We start from the raw sequence: 22,077 nt of genomic DNA on the forward strand, positions 1-22,077 counted from the left end.
GAAGCGGGGGAAAAGCGCTTCGTCCCGCCGCCCTGCCCCGCCATGGGGGGAGGCGACGCCTGAAATGTCATCCTCCTTCTCGGGCAAGGTGAGAATCCTGCCTAGGAAAAACACCCCCACGCCTGCCTTGGGAGGAGCAGCGCGGGGGCGAGCCCAGGGGCCGCCGGCGGCTCCTCTCTCCTCCCCGGGCGGAGGAGCAGCCGGGGGCTCCGACGGCGCTGCTCTTGCCGCTTCTACCCTTGGCCTCGGGCTCTGGCAGCGGAGGTGTGCAACAGGGAAACGAGCCTAAAATTAACCCGCTTCCCTGTCTCCAGCTGTAACTATCTAGTAGGGGTGCTAATGAGTTAGATTTATATCTGGGGTGTCACAACCCAGTTCTGAAGTGTGTGTTAAAACCAAGCCTCCAATACTCTTCCTATCTGCAGAGCTCGGTTTCCTAAAAGACTTGCATTTTTGTAAGATCATAGGTTAAAAGATGTGATGTTTCCAAGCACGGGCTCCAAAACAAGGAAATTCCCATATTGAGGTGCTTAAAAACAAAGTCTGTCTCCTTGTGATACTTAGTACTGAATCCTTGGGACTGTAAAAAACTCAACCAAACAAAACCCACTACCAACCAACCCCCGTGTAGCCAAAATAGGCCTATAAAGTTTAAAATGTAAAATTGGTTCCTAGCAAGTCCAACTTAACCTCTGTCAGGTTGTCTGTTAAATTACTGAATGTGTTAAAGTGGCAGTGGCCATCTTACCTCCCCTGCTCTCTCCTGCCTTCCCCATCACTTGTGCAGTTGAATGAATTGGACTAAATGCACTTTTTATGTTGTCCTGCTGTAGCTATCAGGTATCACACATCATGTCTTTCTGGGAATGCTTTCTGTGGTTTGATACCACTTGCTTTTTCTGTCCCTTCCATAAGTCTTAACTGTGTGTGATTTCTGTGGCAATTTGTGGTCTGTGTTGGGTGCCAGTGTTGTAACAGTGGACTCTTGCCTTCTTTCCTCTTCAGTTTTTATGTGTAGTAAACCCTTGCTGTCTGTAGTATTTGCAACTTGGGCAGATCTGTCATCAGTATTGTCCTGCGTTGGAGCAGCATTTTACAAATGAGCAAAATGTCACTGCCAATTACAAATAGAGTTAATTTATCCTATGTATCTGCCTATGCAGATGACCTAATTGATTGTGTTATAATCTGACCAGAGATACTTTGTAATGTATTTTTCAAAAAGAGTCTATTTCTGCAGAGGGTTTTGCGTGCTTGGAAATGGAACTGAGCTTCTGTGGTTTTGATTCATTCAAGCTCTATTTAAAATTTTAAAGATCATATTTTTCTGACTGTATGGAGCACTAAATGTCGATTTCCTTTTTGCCTCTTAAACCTTTGGAAAATGCTAATGGGAAACTAGGAAAAACCAAAATATCTGTGTGTATGAGTAGTCATAGTGCTGACGATGAGCAGTAAATTATTTAATTATGGGAACCCGGAGGAAAACATTGTAGTGGTGCAGTGTATAAAGCCTACGCTTAAGGTGTATTGAAGAGGGAGGAATACGGGCAGTTACCTGCAAGCCAGAAAAATACTGCAAAGCTGTGAAGTATTTCATTAATGCGTATGATTTTTTTTGTTGGAGGGGAAATTTTAATTTTAGAAAGTGGTTTCAGTCTTCTTCATCTGTGAGCTATTTTATCCTTAATAAATCAGACTATAAATTAGTACTGAATGACTTTTCTGTCATTAAACTTGTTTGAGCTTGCCTCCTGGTGAACTGCGTCACAGAGCTTGATTTGGTTTGATGAGTGCAGTGTATAAAATCATAAACGGTCCGTCGAGAAATGCACCCTGTAATCTGTATGCACTGCAAAGAATTCGTTCCCCCTCCTCCAGGTCAAGCCAGCTGCTGCTGCAGAAGCTGACATCCTTTAGCAAATCCTGAATGAATGAATGAAAACAACGTGATCGCCCTAATAATGACCACAATTGCACACGTCAACAGCTTTATTTTACTGAAATACTGGCACCATTTTCTAGCGGGCGAGAGTAATAAGATACTCTATTTCTTCAGTCTTGCAAATGAAAAAAGGTTACCAAACCTCCCCTCCGTCTGCCCCTCCACCCCCCCCAAAAACTAGAGGTGTTTTTACACAATTTGGAATATAGTTCCATGCCGTGGGACAGTATTTTGTCTTTGTTTCTCTGCTTGTTCTCAGCATTTTAGTAAAGGATGTGTGGACATTAAAAACATGTTTATAGTCTGTATGGTGATAATAGTATATAGAAAATTGATTGCTGAGCTGGAGAACTACTGCAGTAATAATGGAGGACTTGAAAAAAAAATTTAAATGTTCCGTTTTCAGACATGGACCATTTTGCTGTGGCTTGTTAAACAATGCTACTCTAGCTATTTATAGTTGTTATCAGTATGCAAGTCTTGGGGAAGTGGCTTGATTAAGTTTTTTTGTCAGTTTTTCAAAGCCATTTCCCACTGCTGTAAAATGTGAGCTTAGGCTCTAGGTTTAATCCTGTTGTTTTTCTCACCAGTGCAGGAGATGTGTTTGTCTTTGGCTCTGCAGTCTGACTTGGATTGTTTCACAGATACGCTTGTTCTGGAAACTGCTTATGATTCTGATGGATAGATGTTATTCTCTTAAGACACCTGTCCCTTCCCCACCTCCTTTCAGCCTTTTTCAGTATAGATGCCTTCAGCTGGCTATCCTGCTAAGCCATTTTGTGTGGATATTTTAGTGATTTGCTAGAGGTTCCTTTATGAAGGAGATTTCTGTGCAAACACTCCAGCTTTGAGCCTCTACAGGTCAGAGCAACTACCACTGCAGGCACTGACATCACTACTACATGAATGAAAGCAGCATGGTCTGTTTTTTATCCCATCATCATGTTTTCTACTCCTTCTTTCTAGTATACTGTCAAGGTTTTTGTTCTGTAGCAACACCCTGTGTTTTTAGGACTGAAACTTTCAATAATGTGATATTTTCTTTTAAGCAAATTTGAGGACTTTTAGTTGTTAGGAAGCCATCAATGCCAGTAGCAGTATTTGGTTAGTACTGGTTAGTTGCTGAATGGGTGAGAAATCATGAATGTTACATATATATTTTTAAGGTGCTAAAAAAAGAGGGAAAAAGAGGGGAAAACCTGATATCATAGGATAAATCTGCTATGTGCAAGTCAACGCCTTTCCTCTTTCTTGAAATATGTTTATTCCTTACTAGTAGATATTTTTTATAGTGTGTGTTCATGTTTTGGAGAGCTGGCAGTGGAAAAAGTGTCTGGTTGAATGTAACAACACGTGGTTTTCTTAGAGGGAATATATCTGTTAGATCTCTGAGTGCATAAAAGTAATGTCAACAGAATCTGAAGCTGTGTGGTTTATGACAAAGGATATTCTGGTAATAATCCAAAAAAGCCAAACCCTTGGACATGTCAAATAAAACTTGCTATTTGCCTGTGGACACATCTTTTAAAGAAGAAAGCAACTTGTTTTCCTCCTTGCCTTACCTGGATAAAATCAGTGGTGCCTGCTGTTATTTAAAGTAGCTTGTATAAATATGAGAGTGGGTTTCCTGTTTAGTTTGTTTTTTTTCTAGTTACATTAATATTTTGTATACAAGGAGGGTGTAAATTACTTCTATAATTCAAACTCAACACTGCTCTTACCAAATGCTTTGATTTTAGTTTTAACTCTAGTGGTACTGTTATACTAATGCCTCATATTTTTCTAACTTTCACTTACACATTTTATAGAACAAACTCTTTGCCATTCCATTTCCAAATGTTAAAGACAAACATTAGTTTTAAGGACACATGAAAAATACTGTGATCAGTTTGGCTGTTAAAGGTTCCCAGTGTCTTTTACTTCCCAAAATAACTCCTGAAGATTTGCCAACATGAGTGAGAGAAAGGAATTACAAAAGATGCAAAACAACTGTATAACCCAGTCCAGTGTAAGAAGTATATATATATCTGGTTTTAGGCTAGTGGAATTAGGAGTGGAGTAAAACAAACAATATTGTTGATCTCTAGACTTGTAAAGGATATCTATATTAAAAAAACCACCCAAAATTTGTACTTCAAAAGGTAGAACTGTTTTAATATCCTGGATTCAAACCATCCAATATTTTGGCATCATAATCGTTTATAGCAGAGATCAAGAAGATCTTGCCTTTCTTTCTAGCAAATGTAGGTAAGGAAGTAATTTTTGTGACACTTCCTATTTCCTGATCCCTGAATAATGCAGTATTCCCATAATTGTATGGCCAAACCAGTTTTGCTCCAGCTTTGTCCCTCTTGCTTCCCAAAATAGCTTTCATTGGAATATAATATGATGATATAAAAGACCCTGGCTAAATTTGATCCAGTTGTCCTGAACTCAAAGCCTTTTTAGTTACATGTTTTAACATGACTGTAAATGAGAATGGTGTCTTGAATGTCTTTAATAAATAATGCTTTATAAAACAAAATAATTGAGCTTCTTTCAGGTGTAAAACTGAAGAAAGAATAGGATGAAAAATAGGAAGGTATTTTCTCTATTGAACTTGAATAGTGCTGTAGCAAAGCATTAGCTTTAAAGACAGAACCTCCCTGTTTAATGGAAAAGAAAAAAACTAACTTTAAAAGTATACAATTGTGCCTATTTTAAATCACTACTTGACCTTTAATTCTTATTCTTTGGACATAAGCAAGTGTTTGTGTGTTATATATGGCCAAACTGAAGTTACTTGCCAACATCTATGCATAGTAAAACAGTAGTAAAGTACTGAAATTTGGTTTCTGAAATTCATGGTTCCTGTGTTTTGTTGTTTTCTTTCCCATGGTGGTGGAGTGAATGGAGGTTCTTAAAATGTATTTTAAAATGCAGGGAGGGTAGATCACTGGAGTGTATCTTAGAATCTTACAAAAAAGGCAGTGTTCACCAAGTCTAGACTGCTATAATTCAAAATTTCACAGTGGAAAGCCAGTTATTTTTAAAATGGGTTTTGTGCTACTGCTCTATATCATTATGAAAAAAAAATAATAAAAATAACTGATGCAGTAATTCTGAAGTTTCGGTTAAGCCTAGACTTGAAAGCAGTAGTTGTAACAATGCAAAATGTATTGGAAATAGAGTATATGCTCCTCAGTGTTTCAGTATAAGTGAATATCTGCAATCCATTTTAAATGGGACTTTACCAGTTGATTAATTATCTTCCTCTGAAGAAGATAATATTTTTTTTAACCTGCAGTGAAAAATGAAAGTTCCTGTTTAAATCAGTTGACAGTTACTTCAGTAGAGAACAGTGTTGCCAGCACTTGACAAAATAGGTAGTTCTTCATGGATTTCACATATATTCTTGGGAAGTTGTTAAAATAGTAGAGTTTAAACATCAACTAGCATTTTTTCATAAGTATCTTTTATTGATGAAAAAAATGACTCTGTCTTAAACATTCATAACTGGAAAATTGTGCTCAACTATTTAACTGTCAATGATCATCATCTTGCTTTAGTGTTAGTATTTAAATGGATGCTTATATTATAGTCTTTGAATGCTGCCTCCTTTTGTAGTGCTTAAACAATGGCTTAAGGCATTTTCAGGCAAGTAAAATATTATTTACATCTCATCATTAGAATACATCACAGCAACTTGTCAGCCTGAGAGTATGACCTTTTCCTTTGTGTCTCCATTTTTAAGGTTTGAGTAATTGCAAAATGAAGAGCATTGGAGATCAGGGTGAAGGAAAATGGGTGTTTGTACTTAATAATCAAATTCTGAATAACAATTTTGAATGTATATTCACTTCCCCAAAATTAGATAGTCTTTTAGTTATGCTTTAATTTTTTCCCATCTGATGTGACTCTGAAGCTCATCCCTACCATACAACGAGTTTTGAATTGGAGATTAAATGCTGGGGTGCAGAAAGGGATCAGAGACTTCTGCAGTATGGATAGCACACAGAGGATCATGACCCAGTGTGTGATAGCAATCCTTTGGAATGGAGAGTCGGGCTTTCCTGTTCTTACCCTTCTGAAGCTGAGCTGGTGTCCATGGCTGAAACTGAAAAACATGCTCTCAGGAACTCTTCCCTGCTCTCCCAGCTGTGTGAGTCTGGGCTTAGGACCAGAGCTGTTCTGTTACATGGCCCCCTTGGATTGTCTGGTGATAACTTTGCTCCCACAATGTCTCCTGTTAGGACCAAGGAAGGCATGTAGCTCCTGCAAGTCTGTTTCAGAAGGAAGCATGGGCAGGCCGTGTGTGGCTGTGTTGAGGAGTGCCCTCAGCCTGCTGTCTCAGGCCCTGTAATACCATCTCTGCCCTGGGTGTGTTCATTTCACTTCTCCTCCTCTGGTATATGCACTTCCTAGCTGCTGTTGCTGATTCCTGCCAAACTATTCACCCTGTTAGATTAGTTTTCTCTGACAGGAAGAAAAAGCACCCAGAAGGTGTGAGTGTCTGCGCTCAAGCTATAACAGTTTTCTGCACAAAAAAATTGTAAATGGGGTATTAACCTAAATACTTTGTTTTAGGTCAGTGAAGATGGTTGTGATGGGAGGTTTTCATTTTTTGTAGTAGTAGATCTCTTGATTAGCTTTCCATGTTAGATATTGTTGCTTTGCAGATTGTATATACTTCCCAGGAGGTCATGAAATGTTATGAGCTTGAGTTTTGAAACCTTAATGCAAAGTACTGTATGGTTAGGCTTCCTTACCTAGTGTTGCATATGCCCCAGTGATAACTGATGGTACTGATATTGGAGTTTATAGGACTTGACCTTCACTGTTGCTAGTGTTAAACTGAGGAGTAGCTGTTTGCAATGGATATTGTTCTCACATGAGTGAACGACAGCATTGGTTCTTACATGCTGTTTATTTTGCACAACTTGAAACTAGCTTTACCCAAACTATGCCTCATTTCCTCTTTAGGAAGAAAGTGTCTTGTATTTTGCTCACAAGAGCAATAGGTACTAGTTCTGTCATAGTTTTTGAATAATCTAATATCCTCTCTAGAGTATTTTCCTCTCAATCTGTTGAGACATAGCCTAAACAACAATAGTAATTTGTGTCTCATTCCTTGAACAATGCTAGTCACCTGTTTGAAGAAGGCTACCTTCAGCCTCCTTTCTTACACCCTTAGCACCAGGCATCACGCAGTAAATGTAAATACACTTCTGAACTTCAGGAATTAATACTTATTTCTGACTGTCAGGTCATTGCAAGATGACTGACATTCATACTTGAATTTAAAATGAATTTCTGTAGCTAAATTAATTTTAATGTTATATAATAAGTATAAATCTGTCTTTTAGAAATGTTTTGTGTAACGGCAGTTACTCAGTTGTGAACTGATTAAATGTATGGCAATGTGAGTATTGTTTTATTGTGTGCCTTTTAATCTCAGGTGTTTTGATGTACAATGCCTATTCTGGAGTTCTCAAAGAAATAATTAGTAAAGGTTGGCTGGCTGGATTACCTGGGTTTCTGTTACATTTTTTAAAAGTCTTCACAGTTAGAAAAAAAAACCCCAAACATTTTAATATAGGTGCTTAGGCTGCAGTACAAAAATAAAAATATCAAAACTCTAATAATTGTTTGACATTTGTCAGCATTTGGAGACCAAGCTGTTGTTTGGAAATAATGTGTTCTTACCAAAAAACAAGTTTTTGTTATTCAATATTCAATTACTAGCTAATTCAATTAATTGTAGTCTGCAGAAATTACCCTGTAAATACAAACCCCACTTCAAATTATGCCATGAAGTCAGAAGTTAGCTATTAGAGAGCAGATGACCTAAGTGGAGATATACAATCCCAGGTTTGTGAACATGTACATCTCGGGGATAGCAGTGCAGTTGCTTTCCTTAGATGAAATGCTGTGTCCATGCTGGATCAGAAATGTTGCTGGATAAACCTTGGAAATTTTGTGCTGTGTTCCCATAACTCAGGCTACAGAGAGACAGCATAGAGGAGCCAGCTATAGAAGAGCAGTGAATTTCTGTAGGTATTTAACATGATCCCAGTACCACTCTTTCTGCCTGCCATGGCAGAGCTCCCTAGCCTAGTAGGACTAGAAGATGGTGGTGGCTATAGTAGTTACCTCGGTGGTGCTGTCTGTGCTCTGGAAAGGTTGGGTGAGTCCAGTGCTCACATGAAGTCCAGTTCAGTGCTGAGTGTCAGCTAGTCAGTCTTTCTGGAGCCCCTGGAAAGTACATTATGAAAACCAAGTTACTTTGCAGCTTTGACTCTGTGAGCTAGGTGTTCCACCTCCATATTCAGCATATATTATTCTAAATCTTTGTTATATGTGATGTCTTAACTTCCTGCTTTTCAAAGCAATGAAGAGTTGAGCTGCTCGCTGAAAGTTAAACCCAGATTTACGCTGTGTCCCAGAACAGACTTTGACCAGTGTGACTAAAAATACCAGCTAACTGCTGAAGAATGCAGAATGAGACTTAGGTTTACACAGTAGCTGGGAAGCTGCCAGGTTAAAGGAGAAGCTGTCTTCACAGAAGTAAATTTCTGTTCAAGGTCTTAAAATCTTCATTCTTAACTGATAGCTGTGTTTGCTTAATTGTGGCAATTGATAGTGGAATACCACACTTCCTTTCTCTCATACTCTGATTCCTCTGCTATTTCAACTTCAGTGGCTCCTTTGTTATACCTGATAACCTGCCTGGAATAATTATCTTTGCAATGTTTTCTTCAACCACAAAGAAACCATAAAATACATTTGAAATACTTTCTGTTCTTTTCAAAGGGAGCAAGGAAAAGGCCTAATCGGGAAGAGAAAAATTTCTCATGGGCAAAAATGTGATTAACTCATGCATGTTTAAAAGTAATATGTATTTGAGAAATGTCCATACAAGGAACTGACTGCAGGCACATAGTGTAGGATATTGTCCATGTGGAAGATCCAAATAGACTTTGGTGTTGCTGTAGAAAGAGAGGCTCATTCTTTGAAAACAAATTGTTTAACAAAGTGTGCGTATATACATTATTTAAAATATTTTGTAAATCTGTTGTATAGATCTACCTTAATTTATTCCAAAGAAGGAACTAGGCTATTCAGATGATTGGAGGCACATGATTTTTCTTTAGTGGTGTGTATAGCCTTTAATATAAAGTTGAAGGATACAGGGAGATCTTTTGACTGCAAGATTATAGTAGAAACTTAGGCCACATTGAAGATAGGAGTTACCACCTGTAACAACTGAAAATTTCGGAGAAGCAGAAGAAATGGGTGTGCTGACACTGTACATTAAAGAAATGTTAGATCTAGCCTTTGTTTAGTCATGCAAATTTGCATGCATACACAGCAAAAGGAGAAAATCCTACATAGAGGTTTGTTTAAAACTCATGCATCTGGAGTAAAGTTTTGGATTTCAGAAGGAAGTAGTTTGAAAATTTGTCTGAATGGGGTTGCTCTGCCTTGAATAATAGAGAATCTGTTTTAATGAAAAATGTTAATACTATTGAAGTCTTTCAGACATCAGAAAAGTTCAAGGATGTGATCTGATTGCATGGACACTTACCTCGAAAAGGCTGCTAGGAATAAGCAGAGTGCCTGCAAGAAACAGCAGGAAGAACTGAGGAAAGAATGTCATGTTACCAATCAAAAGGTGAACCTTAGCTGAGAATTGTTAAAACATGAACAGGCTTGGACTTTGTGTACTTTAAGACAGATAATAGAAACATGCAGATTGAAAAATGAGGAAAAACTTGTAACCATTTGTTTGAAGAAAAAAAGATCTGAGAATGATCTGAGTCTGATCTGCTAGAATGTATGGTTCCAAAGTCAGCTCCAAGGAATAGTAGCTAGTCTTAGAGGAAATAGCACAGATATTTATTCAGTGCTTTGCACTCACCAGAAACAAGTCTAAGAAATCACTTTCCATAAGGACAGTGATTTTTAACCCAGAAAGATAAAACGCAAATTGTAAGAGACAAGGTTAATTTGGAATTGGGAATTATCAAGACTGTGATAGAGATTGCATATTTCAGTAAAGTCAATTCAGAGATCTCCATTGCAGGATTCTAGAAAAGCCTACTCAGAAATTGACATTTACCTTCAAATTTCTGAGGCAGTCTTGTTAGTAGAAGTGACATCATTAGAGATTAGATACCTCCTGAGTATAGCAGGTACCTCAGCAATGCTCATGTTTTAAAAATGTGAAAAACGTTGTGTCCAGTTCTAAAGTATGGAGAACTACTGGTGGAACTTCAGAAGGAACTGGAAGGGATGGTGGAAACCAGGGGAAGTGTTAAAGTGCAAAATGAGCTTTCCAAGTGGTGTCATGCTAACCTGGTCGTTTTGATAAGAAAACTGATCTCCTAGACAGGAAGTAGATCTTATCTGTTTAGGCAAATTTTGAAATGAGGGTGATGAAACCATTGATGAATATTGAGAGGTTTAATTAGTATGCAGGAAGATTATGTAAGAAGAGTTTAAGAGCCATGGGAATTGAAGTAATAAGTTTAAAAAAATAGATTTAAATGTAAAAAGCGGAAGTTAATGTATGTGGGGTTGTGCTTGATCAGAGTATCTTTTCCTCACAGGAGGATCATCTAATTTGGAAATTCTGGAGGGTGGAGTTGGGTGATGGTGAGATCTCTGAACTGCCAACATGAAGTAACTGAAAAACTTCTGGGCACAGGTCTGGTCTTACATGAAGAGCACTTGGCCACACAGGGGCTGCTGAGGCATTAAATGGTGTACTGCACACTCTTTTCATGCTCCACAGTTCAAGAAAGGTAAAGTCAAACTGGAGCTGACTCAGAGAAGGACTCACAGGTTAGGAGTTTAACTGTGTGATTCTAAAAAAATCTGAATAAAAATACACTTTGTCAGAATCCAGGTGAGCAAGGAAGGGAATGAGCGGGTGGATTGGATTGACAATGTAAATATTTATATATTAAACTGTCAGAAGGCCTGAAACCATCAGGAAAAGAAAAGTTCCTGGGTTATTTTTCCAGTAGGAATTGTGATGACAAATAGCTGCTGTAGGACTGACTGTACTCTGTTTCAAAGTGCTTATGTGTTTTGTCAGTGATAGCTGCAAAGTGGGCTCCAGATTTAGGGAGTTGTTTCTAGTCTTTGTTTCTATGTCTTAACTGATAATGAAAAGATAATTTATTTACTCATCAAAGTTGAGTACTCTCATTTAGGCAATCAATTTTAATCTGGTTTTACATTTATATTTTCAATTTTTTTCCAGAAAAATATATTATTGTTGTTTAGTATCATTTGCTCTAGCTAGGAGAATGCTTTCTGTTTCTAATAATTGGTGATCATTATGATGGCATTGTATAGCCTCTGTGCATTGATTACAGTTCTTTGTGAATTTTGATTATGGAAATGTTGAGTTGTGCCTTCTGATTAGTTTTATTCATTATTATGTCCAGCTGCATTTTGATGGAAAGAAGAATTAGATTAAAAGTTTACAAAACCCTCACTTTCAACATCTTGTTAAATTTTAAGTATTGTCTTTATAACAGCAGCAACAAAAAATCCCTTCAGAGTCAGCAAGTTTATTTGAAAAACGTGTTCTTCAGTTACTGAATCAACTGCATGTGTTTATATTGACCCCAAGCACCCCAAGCTTTAGTTGCTGTTCTTGGTTCCCAGTTTGGTTCTCAATATTGGATACATAGAATAGATGATTCGGCTGATCTAAAATAATGAACTAAAAGGAAGGAAATTCTCTGTATCTGCTGAAGTGTCCAACAGTTAATGGATGGTTGTTTCAGTGTGCTTTTTCCCAAGTACTTAGCTGCTGAGCTCCTATCAAATTTGTCTTAACTTTACAGTACAAACACTTAATTGAATGATACTAAGTTTAGGTATTTGTGTAGTGTTTAAATATGAAGTAATAATCTTACAAAGAAAAATGTATTCTAGAAATGTGAAATACATAAAAGTATGAAGGTTTGGAATTACTGCTTTTTACCTACACGTCATCCTGTTAGAAGGGTGCAAGTGTGTAGGCTACATCTGTTGAACAAAGCAGGCTTTTGTGACATGAAATCCTACAGGTCCTGTACATGCCAGCAGTAATCCTTGTTAGAAGAATGGTTTAGCTTTAGCGGGCTGAAACTTTCTGCCATATGGTTTGTTTACCTTTCTTATGGAGATTAGAGCGTTCTTTCTGTGTTTGATCTCTAAGGATAATGTTGATTTTAAACAGGGGAGTTTTGCTGTGGACGAAATCTGGCTTCTGAAACATATTCATAGTCACATTTTACCTGTACCTCTGGGTGGGGAGAATTAGGGACATGAGGCAGAGACCTTGCTTCAACATACATACAAAGGCAACCAGGACTTTCAGTCAACTGTAGGTCCAGTGAAATATGCCTTACAAATTCATCCATGTGTTCTACTTCCTCTGGTGTCCTTACTAGCCCTACCACTGAGCCATCCTGTGTGGCTAGGTGTCTTGAGAGTCTTGCATGGAATCTCTGTTGTGGAAGGAAATGCCTTAACCTATGGGTTGGATTCAGTGACTAACCAGAAGATCTCTTCCCTTTTTAGATGACTTAGTGATACCTATAAAAGATAACTCAATATAGTTGATTTCTAAATCCCATTCTGTGGGTCAGTGTGTGTGTACAGTTTTCCTTTGAAGGAACAAGCTGGTTTTGTCTTATGTTGTTTTCCCACTATAGGTGATGTCCTGTCTTGATAGACTTCTGTTTCTTGCAGGTCAGTCTGAATTCTCATAAGCCTTGTCAGGTACAAAACCAAATCAGTCCTGACTACCAGGCTGTAAAATGATCTGTGTGGAAGACTGGCTCCCCTCTTGTTTTTTTTGTTTTTTTTCCCCCCTCCCTGAAGAATGCTGGATGTAGAAAGCATGTGATTCATGGACCTGGATCTCTGAAAAGATCTTCACTCTTAAGAAGCAGCCTGCCTTCTGATTGTTCGGTTTTGGTTGTTGGAGCCTTGGTAGGATTATGGTGCTGCTCTGTGCTGCCTTTATTTTTTCCTTCAGTTAGGATGATGAGAGGAAATTAGAGTGGATTTTGTCTGTCGCTTTAGGGTAGTAACCTCAGAATGTCAATCCTCTTCATTTTTAGTCATTCTCTCTTGTGATTTTTTAAGATAGAAACTGGGGAATAATTTCTGAAGTTGATGCAACTGAACCAAAACCAGTGTGGTGCACACAAGTTTTAAGGAGCTAAATGTAAAGTACTTTAGAGATGCATCGGAAAGTTACTTAAAAAGACTGTCTCTTATATTCTCTTAGAATTATAGTTTTGGTAGCAAAGCACAGTACTGCCTTTTAAATGTTTGAAAATGCTAGTATTTTGTTTTGTTTTAAGCTATTAAAGAGATTAGGCTATTTAATTTGAAATTATGAAGGAAGAGTACAGTAATTTAATGTTTTTTCTTTTCAATTACATAAAAGGGTGCTGTGGGTTTTTTTAAGATCCTATTTAAAATCCTATTTTTTGTTATTTTGTATGAGCAGTACATGGCAAACAGCATGCTCTTTGTTGCTCTCCACCTTTCTGAACTGTTAATGCAGTCATGCAGCCATTTAGCAGATTGGGTCAGAAACAAGTCTGTCAGTCACTGGCAACTGGGAAATGTCTTTGAGCCAATAGATCTCTTTACTTCTCTGGAGTAAAACTTCAGGGGACCCCAAATCCCTTGTTAATCTTTTTCATGAGAGATTTTGGCTCCAGTTACAAGAGAAAAGCCTTCTTGAGAATGAAGATTGAAATATTTTTTTAGAGTGGCCTCTAAATCCCCATTATTCAAACTTTTTCCTGGGAAAGTCATAGAGACAAGTTCAGCAAATTAAACACGCACCCGTGTGACCATCTACCTACATAATCAGAGCAGGAGAGACCAATCAGATACACATTCAGCTGTCAGTACCCTGTCACTATATACATGCTTAAAAAGCAAGCAAAAAACCCCAAACAAATGTCCCTTGACAAGGCTCTTCAGAGACAGGGTTCTCTTGAATCCAGAAGTCTGCTTTAAGGTACTCAGGGAATCACTGCCCAAAGTAACCAGGAGGAAAGGTATCCCTTTTTCATGCTTTTACAAGGTGTAACAGGAGAGGGGACTTTAATTAGGTGTAGGACAGTCATCAGTAGCTGCTGTGGGAAATGTGACTTAAATGATGTCAGGCCATCATTCACTGTGGGTCACCATTCTTCAATATTCAGCTTTCCATTTCTAGTTTTTGATTTCCTAGACTGCATTCCCACATAATCCATTATTTAAGAAGCACTCACACAGGCACTTCTGCCTCTTTGGGTCTCTTTGGTTTAGTAGATTGTTGTAAATTTGTTGTCAGTTCTGATAGGAATGTCCTAGAAATATCTGATACTATTTTATGGTGGTATACGCAGTCTCTGAATGTCCTTTGGGCCAGACTATTTGAACTCTGACTTTGTGGCTCTTGAAAAGAGTCTTAAGCAGACTGGGATATCCATCATAGTGAGTCTTCCCAAGAGTATTTTTGGACAAAAAAATTCTTTTGAAGTTAGTATTTATTTCCTAGATAAAATCTGAAGTTCTTCAGGAATGGATGAGTCCTAAGCTTGAGACTCATTTCCTGAATAGCTTGTGACCAGAAGGTTGTGCAGGGTGCTAGCAGCTAAACTGAAGAGAAGCATCTCATGGACATCTCATGGAAGTTATTGGGAAATATAATACTGATATTTCATGGTCTCAAGTTAATAGTTTAAGTTAAAGAACTTTCGAGAAAAGAAATTACTGCTGTCTAACCTTTTGGCAGGACAGTGTCACAATTAGCTGACATCAAAAGTGAGATGACAATACTAGTTTTGGAGAAGAATGAATTTTAATTTTATTTCATGTTTTTCACTCAGTTTGAGAGGAGTCTGTGTTATATGAGATTCTCAGGATAATTTTAGTCCTTTAAAATCAGTTATATCTATGCAAGTACATGAGTGGAAAAGTTCTGGCCAAATTTGAACTGGATTTGCTAACTGTTGAAGGAAACATGGGAAGAAAAGATGTTGACAGATGAGCTCTGGTGGATTGAGCTGAACCAGTTTTTTTACTGCTACCAATGCTATCTGTCAGTCTTGCCGTTCTGTTGCAGGTGGTTTTCCTCATTGCACATGTGGCACAAAGCTATTTAAGCTAAAAGTGGATGGTGAACATGGCTTTCAGATTATGTGCAGGTTAGCTGCCTCTGTCCTAGATGGGAATGCAAGCTCTTCATTTTAGAGCTGCAGCAGATGGTTTTATTTGAGCCCCTTGTCCTTTCCAAAAGAGCTGTCGTGTTAGGCTCTAACTGAATTACATTTTGCTGTCAGAGAAATGGAAACCTTTTTTCAGTCTAGGTGGTATAACTAGAATTCTCTTTGCTCTCAATGCAGCATGCAGAATCATGATTTCATGCAGGTTATTTTAGTTGATTCCTGCTGGGAGGTAGGATCATGCTGAATTTTGCCAGCTGTAGTATTCAGGTGGACCATTGTGTCACTTTGTGTAACATTCATAACTAGAATGGTGTAGCAATTTCTCCTAAATACATGCCATTAAAACTTGTGGCATATTTTAAGTAACACACACAATCACAGAATATTCTGAGTTGGGACTCACAAGGATCATAAGAGTCCCACTCTTAAGAGAAGAGCCATATAGGGATCAAACCTACAACCTGAGCATTATTATCATCATGCTCTAATTAAACAAGCTAATCTCAGTGGTCGTGAGGTATATTACCTTGCTGCAAGCATATGTCTTGCTTTTTTTATTTCTAGATAACTTCCTCAGGTAACGTTACACTGCTTAAGTGCTGTGATCTTAAGTTTGCTTATTCTGGAGTTTGAGATGTCTCACTTGTCACTAAAGCAACAGAATCCTTTGACTTACTGCTGCAGTAAAATCCATTCATACCCTTGGGATATTGTGAGATGAGTTTTAGTTTGAAACTCGGATAAAATCAGTCTGTAATTTTAGAGATTTCTTGATATTATTGAAGCCTTTGTGAATGCTGAAGTCTGTTGGCTATCTTCAGGAGCTGTTGAAGCACTTCAGCTATTTTGATTCTCTGAGAAAACTGGAGCATGAAGTTTCCAACCAGAGAAAGTGATTTGGGCTGGAGAAGTGTATTCATTATAGTAGCATCAACATTCCATTGATAATGAAAATTTGGGAAGATTTGTTATGTAGTAGCTTCCTAGAGTAGTGGGAAGCCAGATGTATGATGAGGTGAGAAAAGCAAGATTAAGAAATAAACCCTGAGAGCAATTCTAATATTGAGAAAACTACTTAGGCTGATCTGATCTGCCACTGTTGGGGTCCAGTACAGTGATGCTGTCCAGGGCATCCCATCATGTCTGAGTACATTACTATACAAGACAATTTGTCAAATGCTGATTTGCAAAAATTCTTTCAAATGTCATGCTTTTAGATCCCTTCTCCTTTATTTTTTATGTTCTAATGATACGTCATAAGAGGTGAGGAACCAAAACTGTTATTGAACAGATCACAGGGCTGCTGCTCTTCTAGCTCTCCTGGTGTTTTCTGACCATTATGTTGTGCCAACTCTGCTGTAATGGGGAAAACCCTGTGTTTTGAATTATTTTGCCAGGTGAATTCAGACATCTGTCTGTGCATACCATCTCAAAGGAGATGGAAGGAGTGCAGATGATGGTAGAATAGGGATGACATTAAATCCATCTCAAAAGAGATGGAAGGAGCCCAGACAACAGTGGAATAGGGATGACATTAAATTAGCATTAACTTGAATAGATTTATGCACTTGAGAAGTGTTTTATTTGCTTAATTCAAATAAACATTGATCAATAGTAGGGACTTTGCAAACCACATCTTGAACTTTTTCTTCACTCTTTTCTTCTGTCAAGCTTTAAGGCTTGACAGTCTCTTGCAGTCCGTTTCCAAGATGCCCATGGAAAAACAAAACCAATTAATTTTTGGTGGTGTTGGTTTCTCTTCAGTTTTAATGGCATTATTTTAGTTATTAATGTTGGGATTTCTGTTGCCTTTCCTCTGTGTGTAGAACAAGTTACAAATCTTAACTAATTGTCTGGTTGTATATATTATGTTGTGTCTTTTGGGCTTGTGTTTTCTTGAGTTTAGTCCTTACTTCCTCATCTTCAAACATTATCTTGTGCATTGTTTTTGACTTGTTTTAAAGGGTGTTTTTTGAGAAACTTTCAAAACTTGGGCTGAGAGAGTAGCATAGTGCATGAGAGTAGCATGACAGGGAAGGTTGGAAGAATTTTTTGTAGCATTTTACCCATTAGGTACACTTGTGTTTCAGTGCAAATGTAAACACTACTTTAATTTTGAAGTTTGTCATCTCTGTTTTGGATTTCAGACTTCTTTACTTTTAATAGTTCAGGGATCTTTCTTAAAATGCAGATTTGTCACAATTGGAACTCTATAAGGATAGATCTGTTAGAAATGGTAGAGAATTGATTTATAGATAAGGCAGTCGGAATAATTATAGTATAAAAGTTAGCATGATATATTACATCATGTCCAATTCACAGCATTATTTAAAACCCTTCACCTAAAATGAGTAGCTAATGCAGTGTTTCAGCAGGTCTATATATATTGTCTAAAATGGTCTGTTTTAACATTGTCTTCATATATCATACTATAACCATACTGTATTAATGCAAGCTCTACCCTAGTTGTGCTGAATGCTGTATATCACATTGATGATGGACTCTGCCTTTGAGATCCATCAGTTCTAAGTGATACACAAATAGAAATTACTTGTGAAGGCCAGTGGCCATGTTTGGACTCAGAAGTGGGCCATCAGGTCTGCGTCATGTTCTGAGCAGTCAGTAGGCTTTTGGTGGGTCAGATCAATGCATGGCACATGATTAACTTGGAAGTTATCTCACTTGTGAATTTCTTTTAGTAGGGGCGAGCAGAACAGACAGTAGCTGCCATGTAGGGCTTAGGTTGGCTGTGAAGTCTAGAAAATGAGTATATGAAGTAATTTTACCTAAAGGACAAAGCAGACAAAGATAATCCAGAGAGCATGCCATACAATTCTGTTCTTTCCCACATCAATCTCATGAATCACCCTGCACTTTGCTCTCCAAATGAAATGCAAGAAAAAGTGTTCCATGATCTGTGTGTATGGAGAGAAAAGTACAGGGAGGAGTCGAGGACTGCAGGCACAATGATTGAAAACAAACAAGGCAGCTGCTCTGACCAGCACTCTGTCAGAGGGAAAGATGGAATCACACTCTCAGCTTGCTAAGGCCTGCAGTGGGATCTTGTAAATAATAAAGAATTTATTTAAAGTATGAAATAATATGGAAAAGAGGATAAATCGGATATGCATCCTCTTAACAACCACAATTTTTCTCATTATTTGTGTTTTAGTATTTGGAAAGCTAAGCAAGCTGACTTAAAAAGTGCTATGCTGTATTTTCTATTTCTGCATGTCTGGCTTTCCTGAGTTGCATCATGACTGCATTTAAATTTGCTTGGTGTTTTTTGCTGATGAAAATATGTAGCATAAGTAGCCCAGTTCTTTACAGATGTGAACACCTTAAGCATTGGGGGTTTTGTAACTGCTACATTTTCCCTTTTCTATTTGTTTTTCTTTTTTGTCTGATGTATTTGCTTTGTTGTGATGGCATTCTTTTCAGCTTGGCATTTAGACAAAGGTTTCTGATGTGTTCTTGCCATTGTGTGTCATAGCTAGCTTTTAACATTTCACATCAAATTTAGCCTGACTTTTTTGTTGATTTTGTTCTGGTTTTCTACAGTGGACAGGCCAAAATCCCAGCAAATCAGAACTTCTGGTACCATAAGGCGAACTTCTTCTTTGGACACAATAACAGGACCTTACCTCACAGGACAGTGGCCACGTGATCCCCATGTACACTACCCTTCATGTATGAAAGATAAATCTACTCAGGTAAAAGCAGTAAAACAAGACAACACAGATGTTTCATATAATTGATGTCTACTCAATTTGATTCTGGAGAAATGTGGATTCACTTAATTTGATTAGAAGTATGAAATCCTAAAATAAGTTACGGTAGTTTTTTTTTAATCTTTGCCAATGCAGTAACATGGTATGCGAGGATAATATTTTTATGGTTTAAGAAAACAGTTGTTAAAAATAATTTTCTCAATGTGGGCAGATCTGTTGAGGCTAAATAAGCAGGTATCAATCTCAGCCTTGTATCTGGTTTATTTTGAAGCTGCTATATGCAAAATTGTGCTGAGTGTTAGTTAAGAAAAAGCGTCCATATAACAGTGGCTGACAAATGAAAAGATTTTACTAAATCAGGGTAATAAATGTCAGTCTCAAAAACTGTGTTTGTCTGTGTGTGTGGGACTGAGGGAAGGCCACTGAGGTTATTCATGGCCTGATACTCTTGTGATAGCCTTGGATTCTCTTCAGGGCTCTGTCCTTAGCAGGACCCTCTGGCTGGTAGGTTGCTGGGGCATTCTGCTGCTCCAGTGCTCTTGGACTACAAAGGTGAATGTTCTTTCTTGCCTGCATCCTCCTTGTGCTGGAGCTTGTTGCCTGCAAAGATGATCACTATCAGACAGATTAAAAATACATAATTCTAACCACCCCTCCCCAATTATTATCAAAGGAGTTGCATTCTTTTTTCCAGCAGTGCTTTTGAGGTTTGGAATAAACCATCTGAGTTCGTCTTCCAAACTAAATTGGAAACTAGAAGAAACTAACTCTCTTTAGTTATAGTTTCAGTCTAACAGGCCATGTAGGTTTGGTTGTTAAATGAGTTGTTAATCTCTCGTGCCACAATCCTGATCCATAGTTATCATGGGTCTTGAAATAGATTCTTTGATTCTAGTCTTTTGTGTAATACTGAGTTTCTCAAGACAAGTTAGAATGTATATAGAAGTTTCTTAATCTCTAAAATATGGTGTTATGCAGCACAGGAAGCCCTTTGATGGGGTAAAGATAAGCACAGAATGCTTAGAAAAGAAAAAAAAATGGGTCTGTATGTTTCAGAAATCTTACTTAATGAATTTGAGAAACTGATGATTAAAATGTTCCAAGAAAATTTTTAGAAACTGTAATGAGGACCCTTTGGAGAAGGCTGCTTTCATGTCCTGCTTATTTTGAAATGTGAAAGTAAGTTTGAGCCAAAAAACAGCAGTCATATTTACTGTCACAAAAGATCTACTTAAAAAGCCCTTAATCCTGGATTTATTTTCAAGATGCCTTCTTTTCACAATACTCTGACTTTAAAGTCTTTCTGTTTTGAAAGCTTTGTAGTTACTGTATTTCTCAACCCCACTCTTAAAATGCATGTCCATATCAATCTTTACAAATACCCTTATGAATAGAAAATTTAGAATATTTAAACATTCAGAAACAAACATTTTCACTAGTTACAGAAAAGATAAACAAACTGTTCTATAAATATTTCAGCTCCAAGTATTTGGCAGTAAAATTGCTTTCCTAGTGAGCTCAAGTAAGTGTTCAGGTTATGTGAACGTTTGACTGCCTCCCTTTGCCTCATTCAGAAACTAAAAGTGAAATTTTACCTTTTCAGCATAATCAAGTATAAAAGAGAGGAAAAGCATACTGTTGTCATTACAAAATGAAGTCTTATTTCAAAGGGGTAGGAGCAGGGAGATCTCAAGGTTTGCATTTGTGGATATCTTCCAGCATGGAATTCTATTAGCTGTCTTTTTATTCAAATTGTGCCAGACTCAACCATTTTTCAGTGCTTAAGTTGAGTCACTGCTTGGGACTATGAATATGTAAAATGGAACAAGCATATTGATATGCATGGTGATTTCCAGCTGGAGGATTTTTTTATTTGGTGGGGTTTTTTTGTGTAGTTGTTTTGTTTGGTTTTTTTTTTTTTTTGGCGGGGGGGGGGGGGATTGGGTTTTTTTTCCCCAAATAAAATGCTCACTAGAGAGGCTTGAAGATGATCATAAAATATTGTCTTATGTTTTGGTGTGTGTCTGGGTTTTTGTTGTTTGAGCTCTATGTAGTTTGAAGTATATCTAATTTCAAGAACTGAGGATGAGTTCTAAGTCATTGATAGGATGCATGCATAGCAAATTAAGTTAAATAAAAAATTAATGAAAATCAATAAACCATTTTTCTGTATGAGCACGTTTCATTGGAGAATAAGTTATCTCTTGTTTTACTTCTAAATTCAAGAACAATGCTGTCAGTATAACTTTCATTGTAGGTGGAATAATTATTTCTCTTTCTAGGGTATATTTGTTCCTAATTAATGTTAATCTAAAATCCAAATTTTTTGCGGTATTGTTAAGGTGATGATTATGGCTGTTCCAAGTTTCTTAGAATTCTTGATTTTTAAAAAAGAGAGAGTTTCTGGTCTTCATGGTGATCAGATGAACCTTTAATGAGCTTTAGTCCAGGTCCTTGTTACTACTTTGATTCTTTCAACTTGTATAATACTCATGTATAAAATGTTTCTTCATAATAATAGAAGGGAGGGAACAGAATTCTGCTTGGTTTAGTTTGTCGTATCTTGGAGAATAGCAACTACAGTTCGTATTTCTGTGTCCCTCTCACTTGCTCCAAGTGTTTTGACTGAAAGTACAGAAGAGAAGTGAAGTAGTTGCTTTTGGAAAAAGGCAAAACAGTAACACTGCATTGTGGTATTTGTACAGTTCAGTGTTTCTCAGAATTCTGTATGTACATTCGTGTGTGTATATGTGCATATGCATGCAACTAGCTGATCTTTAAGGAGCAGCGCATTTTGGATAATCAGAGGTATGCAATTTTATTTAGTAGTGTTTTAAGTATTTCAGAAATGCAGGTAAACTTCCTATTATAAGTTGTTACTTGTGTTGATATATTTTGTGATTCCCTCCCTGAGTTTGTCCCATTGTCCTATTGTCCTCTCCTTTTGAAAAATCTGAACTTTTTATTAAGGTAATTTAAAACTAAGTATAATTTCTTTCCCCATTTTTTCTGTCTCTTTTGGGAGCACTGATGGAACAATTTTGTACATCACTTCTTTATGCTTCATCATTTAAGTATTTCCCCCTTCATAGTGTAAAGAACAACTCAATGTTGAAATGGCTGTGTCTAACCGTGGAATCTTCAGAAACATTTGGATAATTGTCAGAGTTAATAAATATAA

At 37.4% G+C, this 22,077-nt stretch overlaps 1 protein-coding gene and 1 long non-coding RNA gene across 5 annotated transcripts in view; both read left to right on the plus strand.

Annotated features, from left to right (window-relative positions):
• GLCCI1 (glucocorticoid induced 1) overlaps nt 1-22,077 on the plus strand; it is a 52,725-nt gene that overhangs the window by 1,212 nt on the left and 29,436 nt on the right. For all 4 annotated transcript variants that reach the window (XM_059843699.1, XM_059843707.1, XM_059843681.1 and 1 more), the window contains exon 2: nt 18,727-18,878. In XM_059843699.1, coding sequence (XP_059699682.1) covers nt 18,727-18,878 — 152 coding nt within the window. The remainder of the gene's footprint in view (nt 1-18,726; nt 18,879-22,077) is intronic.
• Nucleotides 242-16,189, plus strand: LOC132326096 (uncharacterized). The gene is made up of 2 exons (XR_009486131.1): nt 242-9,599; nt 10,635-16,189. It is a non-coding gene; the product is annotated as an uncharacterized LOC132326096 (long non-coding RNA).

The sequence above is a fragment of the Haemorhous mexicanus genome, chromosome 1 (genome assembly GCF_027477595.1).
Source record: "Haemorhous mexicanus isolate bHaeMex1 chromosome 1, bHaeMex1.pri, whole genome shotgun sequence".
NCBI lineage: Eukaryota > Metazoa > Chordata > Aves > Passeriformes > Fringillidae > Haemorhous > Haemorhous mexicanus.